The sequence below is a fragment of the Scylla paramamosain genome, chromosome 21 (assembly GCF_035594125.1).
Source record: "Scylla paramamosain isolate STU-SP2022 chromosome 21, ASM3559412v1, whole genome shotgun sequence".
Classification (NCBI taxonomy): domain Eukaryota; kingdom Metazoa; phylum Arthropoda; class Malacostraca; order Decapoda; family Portunidae; genus Scylla; species Scylla paramamosain.
Genome location: NC_087171.1, coordinates 13,806,715 through 13,818,019, shown reverse-complemented (window position 1 = coordinate 13,818,019; position 11,305 = coordinate 13,806,715). Strand labels below are relative to the sequence as shown.

Below are 11,305 nucleotides of genomic sequence, written 5' to 3'. Positions count from 1 at the left end.
CCTTGTAACACCATGCACATATATTTTAAACAACCAAGAGGATATCATACATCCTTAACACAGTCCTGTTTAAACAAAACAACATTCATTCACACTAAAGCACTTCTTATTGAAAAGCATTATGCACATTTATGTTGAGTCTATTATTTATGAATGTTTTAAATGCATGTTAGTATCAATTGTGATACAACATAGTATAAATTGATGTTAGTGGTACTTGGCTTACATCCAAAACCCCCTGGATTTGAACTTTGTGCCAGACAAAGAGAAATGGGTTAAGTTGCCTTTCATGTTGCTAGTGTTGTTAACCTAACAGAGAAAAGGTGACATGTATGTTGAGGAAAGGAGACTTTGCAGTGAAGAAGACAACTAGGAGTCCTGCTCTCCTTTGTGTGTGTGTTATTCTACACATTTTCCTTAGGAGAGATGACAAGATTGGATGTGACTGAGATGAGGTTTCTTAAAGTCTAATAAAAAATTACATGCAAAGAACAGCTGGTAAAACAGAACAGGTAATATTAAGATGTATTAGGAGAAGGAGCAATAGATGACAAAGACAACTGTGATGTTAGAGAAGGGTTGAGGAAAACTATGAGTGAAATGGATGGATAGCATAAGGATATTATTAGATGGATAGACAAGTCTGTGTTGCATGAAAAAGTGGTAGTGTGTGATGGGCAAGAACAGTAAATAGTTCTAAATGTATAAATGTGACCCAGCCTTGACAGCCTCTGGGCCTGTATGTGAAGTTCATCAAAAAGGAAGCCAATTTTGTTGTCAAGCCTGATGTATAGAGATCTATGTAATGATGAACTCTTGATCCTTGCATGGTATGGTTAGTGTGAACCAGCCCTCCTCTACCAGTAGACATAGAAGCTAGGATGTGACTAATTTACTCTTGGGGAATGTTTGCTGATTTGACAGTAGGTGCCTTTTATTGGCTCTCCTGTTCCATGCTTCACGAGGAGGCTGGTCAGGTATATATTACTTAAAGCTAGATTTGTCTGCTTGTTTGTCTGACATTTTCATAGCAGTAAGGCCCAATGAGTGGATAAAACCAACATTCAATGCAAAATGGCCAATAACCTGCTAAATAAATAAATAAATAGAATAAAAATAAATCTAAAACTCACTACTTCACCAAGTTACCAGCAAAAGAAATTACTGAACTACTTTCTTAGTTTTAGTCGTCATATTGCATACATTTCTATAACTTTTCATCAAGGTTATATAAAAATTCATTAGATAAAATGATTTTTATGGCAATAATAACTTTTGAAGTAAAATAACTGGTAGTTTTCTTAGTTATAAACTCATCACTGAAATGGTGAGCAACTTCATATTTGAACTCAATATCAGTGTTTATTGGGTGTCCTATGCTGAGAGAGAGAGAGAGAGAGAGAGAGAGAGAGAGAGAGAGAGAGAGAGAGAGAGAGAGAGAGAGAGAGAGAGAGAGAGAGAGAGAGAGAGAGAGAGAGAGAGAGAGAGAGAGAGAGAGAGAGAGAGAGAGAGAGAGAGAGAGAGAGAGAGAGAGAGAGAGAGAGAGAGAGAGAGAGAGAGAGAGAGAGAGAGAGAGAGAGAGAGATCAAGGGGGAAGGGGGCAAGGATATAATCTGTTGAGTAATTCCAACATTCAGGAAAAAAAAAAAAAAAAAAAAAGGCAGGGTATATCATTACATGAATCTCAAACAGCACATTTCTGTTCAATGGTGGGAGCACTGCAACTCATACACACCAGGAAGACCAATTGGCACTGTAAAGTTTTCTCATTCATTCAAGACTTTCTGTATAAATGAAAATCTATAAAAAAGCATAAAAATATTTATCAATCACTTAAGTCCACTAATTATCTACAGTGCAGAAGTAAAAAAGTTGCAGCATTCAATCAGCAATTAATATAAATACTACAGTATTGAAATACATCCATTCATTGAAATATAAAAAAATAAAAATCTTACAAAACTAACTCTTTATGTAGACCATTAATATAACAGTCCATTTCAACAATTATCCAGTTATCACAAGACCAGACTGTTCACAATGTCCTCAACCATGTAAACTTTCCCTGTCATCAGCTTACAGCCTCCATGGGTTCTGAGGAGTCCTGGTCAAAGTCATCAGAGGTCTGATCATGTTTTCTTTTCAGCTTCCCCTTCTCTTGGGAACACTGTCCATTTAGCAGAGTCTGTTGGGCTTTGTATATGGCTTCATATTCCATAAGTTGCTGCTTAAAACCATCATTGGGGTTTATGCAGTATCTTCTATTTTGGACAAATTCTAATGCTTCCCTAAAAACAAAAAAAAATGTTAGTGTTAAAAATATAATAATAATAATAATAATAATAATAACAATAATGAATTAATAAATAAATAAGTAATTACACACACACACACACAGACAATATATATATATATATATATATATATATATATATATATATATATATATATATATATATATATATATATATATATGGTATATACAGGATGTCCCAGGAGGAAAGTCACATATTCTCAGATATGAAAGATGAAGTCATTCTAAATCATAAATATTCTACAGTCAAGTGCTTTTAATGCCACGGTTTAGAAGTTACAGGACATTTTAATATGAACACACTAAGAACTGGCAGGGAGGGAGGGGGCAGAAGAGGGCAGCAATGGTGAGTGCTAGCATCATGAGGATGTTACTTGATTACACATCAAGGTTTTCATGAATAAAAATAGTGGAACCTTGGTTACTGAACGCCTCCCTTTTCCAACAAATCGGTTTTTGAACAAAATGTTGACCTCATTATAGCTTTGGTTGCAGTACCATAATTCAGTTCTAGAACAAATTTGCTTGATTTCAAGTATTAAAAGACAGCAAAAGCTGCCATTTATTACTAATTTATAGTTTCTATAAATATTTCCTTCATTTTCATATATTTGGAGGAGAGACACAGAGAGTAAGACAGTAATTCAATCTTTGAAATAGTTAAATGTGATCCTGTTGAAGAAATTGAAGAACCTTGATGTAAACAAACAAGGTTTGGCACTCAGGAGTAATACCGAGCTTCCTGTAGCTCTCTCTATGACCTACAACCCTATCACTACTGCACAACTGTATTTCCCCAATAGCTTTTCCCAGCAGGAAGATGTCTAAGTGTTATGATCACCTTCATTTTGGCAGTGAGTGGGTTGCTCCTCTCTGTGTCACTCTGTAAGGTCACTTGATCAGTGACAAACAGAATGCCTGCATGGTCTAAACAATATCTTTTGATGAGTTCTGTGTCACTAAGTTCATTCAATACAGCCTTTCTGGATAAAAAAATTTCTAAGTTGGAGACGTTATGGAGCGGCCATCTTAGCAGTGGGGGCGTCAGTCATTACCTGCTAAGACATGGCTGAATGGTGTCTGAGAATGGATTAATCTATTTTACATTGATTCCTATGGAGAAAATAGTTTTGGTTTTTTAACATTTCAGATTTTGAATGGCATTCAGGAACGAATTAAGTTCGAAAACCAATGTTCCACTATGTATAAATGATGAAGTTCCAAGATACAGTAGAGGTGAAAAGGGAAAACATCGTTTTTCTTTACTTCACTTTATTTTTGTGAAGGTGAAACATTGCAAGAAATAAAGTGATGAAAAGAAAAACTCTGGATGCTTTCCTATTCACCTCCACTATATATATATATATATATATATATATATATATATATATATATATATATATATATATATATATATATATATATATATATATATATATATATATATATATATATATATATATATACAGTACTGTATAACATTTTCTCAATAGACATAAATACAATCTTTATACAAATCCTTTACCATTTGAAAGCTGCTTACCTATATGAGAGTGTTCTCTTCTCCATTACATAAGCAACAACCAATGCTGCACTACGGGATATTCCAAGATTCCCATGGACGAGACATTTGCCTCCTGATGCTAAGCATTCATCAATGAAAGTTCTGCATTCTGCTACATGGGATATGAGATTCTGCGTCAAGTTATCTGCCATGTCAAGAATTAGGTACCTGCAACACAAAGCAATGTTCATGCAAAATATTAGGAATCAAAGAGGTATTTTTTTAAACATGCATTATATGACACAAGTCACACTGATGCTAGTAATCATTCAGTCACTATGAGCACAACTTCAAGGTCAGCAGGGTCAGAACTCCTAATTGAAAAGATTGTCAGTTCAATGAATAGCTAAGCTGAAGTCATTCCGGGTAACTTTTCTCACTGAACAAAATCTTGTCCCTGAATTACTGCCTTTAAATGTAAAAAAAAAATAAATATAAATAAATAGATAAGTAAATAAATAAATAAATAAATAATAAATAAAAAAAATAAAAAAATAAAATAAATAAAAAAAAAGTGAGATAAAATTATACTTACTTTATTTTATCAGGAAAATTTGCTCTAACCATGTGCGACTCTATACTTTGCCTGATGCAAATGATGTGTGTGATTCCGTGATCTAGTAGCGTATTGAACTGAAACATGAGAAAACTTCTATTAAATAAGGTTATTTTCAGTACATAAAAGATGTTTCTGACATGTTCACCCACCCAACTGCTTTATAAAACCATAGACCCAGGATTTAGAGGTTAAATCTGTGATCTTGACTTTAAGCAGTAAATTGTGCCCAGGAATAAGCTGCCTGATAAATTCTATCTATATTATTGACCACATAATTTTGTCATCAAGATGGGGGAAAAAATAACAGCACAGGAAGTCAACTGTTCCTGACCTGTGCAAGGACATTTTTGTGTCTTACTTTTAAGGTTTTAAGGTTTTAACTTCAAAGTGATATCCAAATCATCATAAGTGGTATACAGGCCTTATTATCCACCCTAACTGAAAGAAGTGGTGCTTTTGAGGCAGCTTGTAAATATTCTAGAAAATACATCCCTTCCCACAATCCTCTCTACATTGTCTTGAAAACGATTATAAAATAATAAAAAAAAATAAAGCATTTACAAATACAGGAAATACTTGTATTCATATTCAAATTGATACTACTTCAGATAATATTCACATTCAAAGGAATTTGAAATTTTGGTACTTGAATGCACAACTCTTGCATATATGTATATTTACACCATCCATGTGATACACTTATGTGATTGTATTCCAATTCCATGGAAATTCAGGAAATTAGTGACAAAGACATTAGTCTAATTTTGGTCTGAAAAGGCTGTTACACCATCTTAGACAAAAAATTGAGTTCAACCCTTACAAAATATCAAGTAGATTTCTTTTAGTGTTTATGGTAAGCAGCCCTTCCCCCCCTCCTCTCTCTCTCTCTCTCTCTCTCTCTCTCTCTCTCTCTCTCTCTCTCTCTCTCTCTCTCTCTCTCTCTCTCATGGGATGGCAAAGCTGATCATGAAGACAGTGGCGTATTTTACATTATACACACACAAAAAAAAAGAAAAATAAACAAACAAACAAACAAACAAACAAACAAACAAATAAATAATAAATAATTAAATAAAAATAAATACATAAAAAAAAAAATATATATATATATATATATATATATATATATATATATATATATATATATATATATATATATATATATATATATATATATATATATATATATATATATCTACATCAACGAAATCAGCCAATAACTATGATTTCTCCCTCTTTTAGATTGTAGCCACACTGCATGCAATTTGCTGGAAGAGGAGAGGGTAGCAGGATACCTAGCGGGTTAGAGGCAGGAACAAACACATATTATTTAATACAAGTGACTATACTGGATATGGGTAGCAGGAAACCTCCAAGCTTACCCGCTACTCTCCATGTTACGTGAACCAACATACCAGCTAAAAACACTCAGTGGCTTGTGGGACTCCAGGCAATCTACAACTACAGTAGCTTGGTGTATCATGATTAGTATCTGATTATGTATTAGTATCTGATATGACTGTATCTGATGGATACAGTAGATTACCTATATATAGATAGTCTGACTTCCCATGCGGTTTTCTCTTCCAACGTGGATACAGCATCACACCCTTACACAGACGCACATGATTTCCTATAAACACACTGACAAAACAAAAAACCTTACAAAATAAAGAGAAGGCAGTACAGAGAGAGAGAGAGAGAGAGAGAGAGAGAGAGAGAGAGAGAGAGAGAGAGAGAGAGAGAGAGAGAGAGAGAGAGAGAGAGAGAGAGAGAGAGAGAGAGAGAGAGAGAGAGAGAGAAGGGCTAATAAAGTGGAAGGAATACTTTTATATGAGATGGGGCAAGTGAACAGATACAAATGGAGGCTGTTCTGCTGTGGTCATCCTGTCAAGAACTGTCAAGCATGCCTGCAAAACACAATCACCACATGCATTTCCGAGTATAATTTTAATTAGCCTTACTCTGGATTTTGTAGCAGCACTGTAAGGACCAAGATATAGACCAGGTAGGATTTCTTGCATCTCCCGCCTCATAGGATATTGCCAGTCTACTTCCATATTCACAGCGATGCGCTGCCTCCCACTTCTCTGAAACATGAAACTCTTTATACTTATTGTGATACAATAAAGAAAGGATCCTCAGCCATACTGACAATGACAGGGCATCTAGTCTTTTGATATCTAAAAATATGCATGTATGTCACACAGGATTATAAGCTACTAAGGTTAAGAGGTTGCCATTTATATGGCTAAACCAATTACTGTGAGTTGGGATCAAACCTGCAAAGTTTTGACAGTGAGGAAAAACAAAAACAATTTCAATAATAGCACAGGTATTGCATTTTTTTTAAAGATTTTGCCAAATTCCTGCCATAGCCACTTAATGGGATCTCTACTATCTATGTAAACAAACAATAATCTATTGCTAATGTGGGGGATTTGTAGCTCCTGCTGAAGTTCACTGCATCTTTACATTGTGACCAATCCTGTGATACAAATAACTTTGAGCAACCAAGCACCAATGTGCTCTACAAGCTAACCCTTTTTTTCTTTAAAGCATCATATCTGACATTACACGGAGTCTTTCAACAGTCATGATGGAAATAAAATATGGTCTCTTGTCTTTAGCAATTCTGAACAGGTTGCTTCACTTAAGAAGTAAATATATTTCACCAACTAAATACATAAATAGGTTTTTAATTAGTTAATTCTCTGTTCTTTGGGGTGGAGGCCATATTTTCCTCATTCTGTTTTCCCCGCCTGGAAACAACTCCATGTGCTCAAGTTGGTGGGTGTGGGAAAGAGAAAACATGAAACAGGTAAAGCCCTAGTGGTTGTGAATTGCAATATCCAGGGGAATTATTGAAAATATGCAAATAAATAAAAAAAAAAAAAACATATAATATATATATATATATATATATATATATATATATATATATATATATATATATATATATATATATATATATATATATATATATATATATATATATATATATATATATATATATATATATATATATATATATATATATATATATATATATATATATATATATATAATATATATATATATATAATATATATACACACACACACACACACACACACATCACAACTGCAGTAACCAGTGAGTGAATAGGAAAGGAGGCAAGGAAAGGAACCCGTTATCACACTTTCTCTAGGTGGAAAGGATGTCTCATTAAATTGCAGAACCTGAAAATATAGAGCACCAATGAACCAGTTAACGGCAGATGTATGTGCAGGGCATGCAAGAGGCGGCCAGACCAGCACAGCCCCACACAGGGCAGCCACAGCCTCCCAGACAACCGTGGCGGGCAGCTCCCCCTCCTCCCGAGCCGCGCCACACCACGCCACCACCACACTGCCACCCCACTCAAAGGTTCAAGCCACCTGCCACACACACCCAAACATGCAATGCTGCCTCCTCTATCCCATCACTCACTACCTTCCGTCCTGATAAGAAAGGGCGAGCATGTAGCGCGAGGACAGCATTGTTCGCCTTGTGTTGTGGTACGTTCCAATGTTGGCAGAACTCGCTCGCTGATACCCATTCAAGTACCATTGCAAAGTCACCTTTTATGATATTTTTACTTAGATTACATTGCATTGTGAATCTCAATAAAATTTTGAGGTGAGTCATCAAAAAATCAATAATATTTTTATTATTTAAATGACTTTCTATTTATCTCTAGAGTTTGACCTGTGTTTTGTTGACGGGATGCCAGTGTTACGATGCACGTCCTTTCTTCCGTACGATAACCCTGATTTACAGCAAGAACACACATACACACACACACACACACACACACACACACACACACACATTTTGTACGTACTTACGTACGTGTGTGTACTGTTCGACAAGTGACTGCATACATGCCTTAAATCAAGTAATGAAAAATATGCAAAATCAACTAATCCACTATGTTGCTCATAAAAACCACAGCACTTATGGCAATAATTACTTGATGATTGCTTGATGATGTTGAGAGGTTCATGTCTCACAGCCGTGGTGATCCACTACTGCTTTCTGGTCCAGTGTTCCCACTTCATTAGGTTCAGCTGTTCAGGTATGGAATTTGAGCCTGCCCTGTTGAGGTGAATGTAGCCTTACCGATGGTTCATCTGACAGACTACTTATGAACAGATTCAGTCTCTTGAATTTTGCAACAGAACAATCTGTCAGATTCCTCAAAACTTTTGGAAGACATTTGAAGATTTTGGTACCTTTGACAGTGAAGCTTTTAGCTACTTGTGTTTTGCCTTTGCAGGATAGGATGCCTGGCTGTGTGCAGTGACATCCTCTTGCATTGTCTTCCTTTCCTGTCATGATAATGGCCTTCTATGAATCTCGATGCTGGATTGGGGACCATTTTTCTAGTATTTCCATGTGTAGATGGCCATATATCTTTCCTGCCTCCTTTGTTGTGAGTACAGCTGCAGTGCGTTGAGTCTTCCCTACTCCAGTAGTCCATGGAAAGGGAGACAGGAAAGGAAACCCCACGTGAAAGCATTGCAAGCCAAACATTGCTAGTGCTCACATAAAACTATTTGAGGACAGCGTGAAAGGAACACCAAAGAAAATTGTTAGACAAGACTGTCAACTGTTCTGATGAGTGAACCTAGAAATGAATAACAACAAATTATCTAACAAGTACATGAAAAAAGCCAGAAAACTCACTAATGTAAATAATAATAATAATAAAAAAAAATTAAGGTGACGTCTAGCAGTTCTTAATCACATCCTGAAACTGAAAAGGTGATTAATAGGAAAGCGTTCACAGATATATTTAGAACACAAAATAATCATTAGCCGAGATGATGAAAAAAAAAAAAAAAAAGTAGCGATGACTGCTTTTGGCAGAGTAGTTATCTCTCATCATCACTAAAGAGAAAACTCACTCTACTATAATGGTTACAACATTGATGGAATCTCTTCGCGTCTTACGAAGGTAAAAATGAATAGATAAATAGATATATAAATAAAATAAAATAAAATCTATCGAGCTCCAAGGAAACTGTAGACACAGGAGTCGTTATAGCTAGGGCATGGGTACGTAGATGCAGTACGGATGGCCTATCGTTGTTGTTGTTATTGTTGCTGTTGTTGTTGTTGTTGTTGTTGTGTGTGTGTGTGCGTGTGTGTGCAGAAGGAAAATGCCGTAGCCTTGTCCCTTCCAAACCGCGCTAATGCCAGTTTTCACAGCTTGTTTACAAAGACAGAGATAATATATAAAGGCGTCTTCTACTTATAGAACTGATCAGCTCTAGATCATTGATCTGGATCTGAATCTAACCTGGATTCGTTCGGGGTAAAAGGAACGCTTGAAGCCACTGCTGATCAAAACAGAAACAACACGGCCAAGTCGCCACTCAGCTGTCACAAGCGGTAGATTGTCACTGTGTGATGCTCGCCACTGTGCTCTGCAAGAACTACAGCCTACATATAGCTTGAAGCAGTTGAGCCGAGGTCATTACTGAATCTCAGCCACATGCCTATACAGGTAGATCCTCCTTAAAAGAAAGGCAGCTTGAGACTGAGTTTCATACCTGCTGCCAATGAACGTTGTATAAGTTTCATACAAAGCTCCCTTCAAACACAGCATGCTGGAAGTACTCTTTGTGGAGCGTGGCCCGCGTGGTGACACTATAGACACGATTACTGCGGCACTTCAAAGATAAAGATTTATTTTTTACGACTGAACAAATATTAGCTTCTTTTGCCACATCATGGAGTAGTTGGTGGAGGCGGCAATAAATATTATACATGGCAACCGCCAAAGTTTCAAATGACCTTTGGAGCTCCCCGGCCCTAATCTTGCCAGTGAGTGTCTGAATCGTAGTGTGTGCAGTGGTGTATAGTTCAGTAGCGTTGAGTAGCGAGGCAAACGCACACGCGACATACCACGGTGACCACAACAGAACAAAAGATTTGCAGCAGCTATGTCGCATGACGCCCCATGTAGTAACACCTTGGTGTTTTTTGTCAATGGATCGAAGGTGAGAACTACATTAGAGAGTAGCCATAATTTGTCCCTTGATGTGTACGCTATGTGGTAGGAATTTATTTTTTATTGCAAGGAATGTTAATCCGCGTTCCATGGAAGCTCGGTTATACTGTACGTATAACAATATAATTAAATTTGAAGTATGTCATAATCCAGTGCCTTTAAAATTATAAATTACGTAATTTAGATTGGTGCAGTTCACCTCCAGCTATGAGTAATTATAATCGAAATAATATATATATATATATATATATATATATATATATATATATATATATATATATATATATATATATATATATATATATAGATAGATAGATAGATAGATAGATAGATAGATAGATAGATATATAACGACAATATATGATGAGACACAGGCGTCAGACGGTTAAAATATTATTCTGTTTGACGGAAAGAACCAGCAAAGAAGGTCTTTTAATATAGTAATATGTATTACATAAATCCTGTAATTTAGAGCGTGACACGCTCTGTTTCTAGAGTTGGGCGGTGAGAGTGAAGAGTTGAAAGATTTGGATTAAGAAGAAAGACCTCAAAGTTAGAAGGTAGGAATGAGTAGGTTAGAGTTAAGAGGAGGTAGGTTGCATTTAAGAGAGAGAGGAGAATAGAGTTGAGGTTGGAGTTTGAGATATACATATATATATATATATATATATATATATATATATATATATATATATATATATATATATATATATATATATATATATATATATATGAGAGAGAGAGAGAGAGAGAGAGAGAGAGAGAGAGAGAGAGAGAGAGAGAGAGAGAGAGAGAGAGAGATTATTCAGGTAAATATTTATTTTTAAG

At 35.6% G+C, this 11,305-nt stretch overlaps 2 protein-coding genes across 5 annotated transcripts in view; one reads left to right on the top strand and one right to left on the bottom strand.

The window, feature by feature from the left end:
* Positions 1–1,803: 1,803 nt before the first annotated feature.
* On the bottom strand, positions 1,804–8,032 carry LOC135111063 (serine/threonine/tyrosine-interacting protein B-like). 4 transcript variants are annotated; one of them, XM_064023977.1, is made up of 5 exons: positions 7,870–8,032; positions 6,402–6,527; positions 4,414–4,511; positions 3,858–4,046; positions 1,804–2,288 (listed from the first exon to the last, which is right to left on the bottom strand). In XM_064023977.1, exons 1-5 carry the CDS (start codon positions 8,026–8,028, stop codon positions 2,072–2,074), a joined length of 789 nt encoding a protein of 262 aa, XP_063880047.1. In that variant the 5' UTR covers positions 8,029–8,032; the 3' UTR covers positions 1,804–2,071. The 4 variants fall into 4 exon arrangements, with proteins under 4 accessions (XP_063880047.1, XP_063880048.1, XP_063880049.1 ...); XM_064023978.1 differs by having other exon boundaries at positions 7,909–8,032; XM_064023979.1 differs by having other exon boundaries at positions 7,912–8,032.
* A 2,249-nt stretch (positions 8,033–10,281) lies between these two features.
* The window catches only part of LOC135111060 (xanthine dehydrogenase/oxidase-like), a 48,273-nt gene continuing 47,249 nt past the window's right edge, over positions 10,282–11,305 (top strand). Inside the window, exon 1 of the mRNA XM_064023973.1 lies at positions 10,282–10,466. Coding sequence (XP_063880043.1) covers positions 10,410–10,466 — 57 coding nt within the window. The 5' untranslated portion in view covers positions 10,282–10,409. The remainder of the gene's footprint in view (positions 10,467–11,305) is intronic.